This window comes from Rhea americana, unplaced genomic scaffold (assembly GCF_003343005.1).
Source record: "Rhea americana isolate MKP2758 unplaced genomic scaffold, rheAme1 scaffold_204, whole genome shotgun sequence".
In the NCBI taxonomy this organism is placed as follows: domain Eukaryota; kingdom Metazoa; phylum Chordata; class Aves; order Rheiformes; family Rheidae; genus Rhea; species Rhea americana.
Genome location: NW_028186195.1, coordinates 1,562,087 through 1,564,024, shown reverse-complemented (window position 1 = coordinate 1,564,024; position 1,938 = coordinate 1,562,087). Strand labels below are relative to the sequence as shown.

Genomic DNA, 1,938 nt, shown 5'->3' with positions numbered 1-1,938 from the left:
TGGGAAGATTTGCAGGCCGGTTCCCACGGCATGCCGCTCGTGGGAGAGGGCACGCGCACGCACGCCTTGCGGACGGTTTTCATCTCGGAGGGGATGAAGTCTGAGCCGCGTCCCCCGGGTCTGCTCCCACTGTCCCGCTCCCCGCGGCCTCTCCTGGGTCTGGCGTCGCTGGGTCAGCACCCTCCTTGGGGAGGTGCTGGCACGTCGGACGTGACCCCCGGAGATCTCCCAGCCCTACTTTGCAGCCCTACTTTCTGGCCTAGTTTCTAGATGACGCTGCGGCGGCCCCGTCCTTGCAGGCCGGGTGGCCAGCGCGTCCCCGCACRCTGGGCCCGGCCCCCACACCTCGCTCCCGCCTTCCCCAGGGGCACGGAGCTGCGCGGGCGCGGGGCCCCCGGAGCGGCGGCGCCTGCAGAGCGTGCCCTGCACGGCCCTGCCCGCCAGCATCCCGCGGTGCTGCGCCTGCGCGGCCGGCGCCCGGGCTGACGGCGAGGACGACGACCCCCCCGAGAGCGCCTGCAGGCTGCTGCACTTCCGCAGGTGAGCGCGCGGGCGCCGGGGGTTCCCAGGCACCCGGCCCCGCGGCTCGTCTGGAGCAAGCCTTGGCGCGATGCTCTTTGATGGCCGAGGGCGCAGGCACAGCCAGGCTGAGCACGAGCAAAGAGYGTGACAGTGGTGGCACCTCCTTTCGGCCAGGACCTGCGTTCTGCCCGGTCCTCGGTGCCCGTTAGGAGAGGGTGCTGCCAGGTTGTGCTGTGCACAAGGTGGGTCCTGGCCGGCTCCCTGGGCTCTGCGGCCCCCTTCAAGAGCGTGCACTCAGCATCCTGCCCTGCCACCCTGCTCCAGAGCCCACGGGTGCTGCTGCCAGCTCCTGGCCCAGCTCCGCATCCCCTCCGCAGGTTTGCCTTTGGGGCGAGCGGGGAGCTGAGCGTGGACGGCTTTTGCACGCTGGACGAAGCAGAAGGGGAGATGCTGCACCTGGACGTCGGCAGCAAGGAGAGGAGGAGCAAGAGCAGCAGCAGCCTCTGCCTGGCCAAGTACCTGCTGTCGGTGCTGGGCGACCCCTTCTGCGAGGCCGTGCGGAGAGACAGGGAGGCTTGGCTGGGAGCCCGCGGGGCGCACGAGCGTGAGTGGGAAAAACCCGGGGCTGCCCGGCGCGCGTCCGGCCCTCGGGGGCCTGCGCAGCTCTGGCTGGGGAGGGCGCAGGGGAGCGGGCAGGCGCCGCAGCCGGGGGGGGGGGGTCCGGCCATCACCCCCAGCGCCCGCTCCGAACTGCGTGCCTCCGGGATGTGCATACCGCAGGGAGGCCCGGGGCTGGAGGCAGGCRGAGGGGAGGCCGACGGCTGGGTCTGCCCGCAGGGGTGGCGGCCTGGAGGCGCGGGGAAGGAGCCCCCCAGCTCTGCGACGCCTGCCAGCGCGGCCTCTTCAACTCCCACTGGAGCTGCGCCAGATGTGGGTTCCAGCTGTGCCCTGACTGCCACCGCGGCAGGCGGCAGGAGGCCGGCCCAGGTACCGGCCGGGAGGGCAGCAGGGAGCGGGCACGGCCGGGTGCTCAGAGGGGCGCAGAGACCCCGGAGCGCCCCGGGAGGCAGGCGATGGTGCCGGGGGGCGACAGCCCCTTGCGGGGGCTTCGCCTTTGCTCAAGGCCCCCTCCCCACCTTGCAGAGGACGCGGCACAGCCGGCTGAGTGCGTCCCTGGGCAGGACCACGACGTCGGGTCCCTCGTCCCCACGCAGTTCGTCCCCATCCACGGTAAGCACCCCCGGCCCCCCACTCGCTGCCCAGGGTGGGGTGGGGGCGGGCGTCCCGCGGGGCGGCCGCCGAGCCGGGGCGCTGAGCCGCGTCTCCCCGTCCCCAGTGCTCACCGAGCTCTGGAAGCTGCTGCACGAGGTCCGGGCCAAGTTCGACATCAAGTCGCGCTGCCCCTGCGGGGGGGGC

General features: G+C 73.1%; 1 protein-coding gene across 1 annotated transcript in view; it reads left to right on the top strand.

Moving 5' to 3' along the window:
• HR (HR lysine demethylase and nuclear receptor corepressor) overlaps positions 1 to 1,938 on the top strand; it is a 13,407-nt gene that overhangs the window by 7,909 nt on the left and 3,560 nt on the right. Inside the window, exons 4-9 of the mRNA XM_085304237.1 lie at positions 264 to 315; positions 366 to 540; positions 900 to 1,126; positions 1,360 to 1,509; positions 1,666 to 1,752; positions 1,859 to 1,936. Of these exons, the coding sequence (XP_085160363.1) occupies positions 264 to 315; positions 366 to 540; positions 900 to 1,126; positions 1,360 to 1,509; positions 1,666 to 1,752; positions 1,859 to 1,936 (769 nt within the window). The remainder of the gene's footprint in view (positions 1 to 263; positions 316 to 365; positions 541 to 899; positions 1,127 to 1,359; positions 1,510 to 1,665; positions 1,753 to 1,858; positions 1,937 to 1,938) is intronic.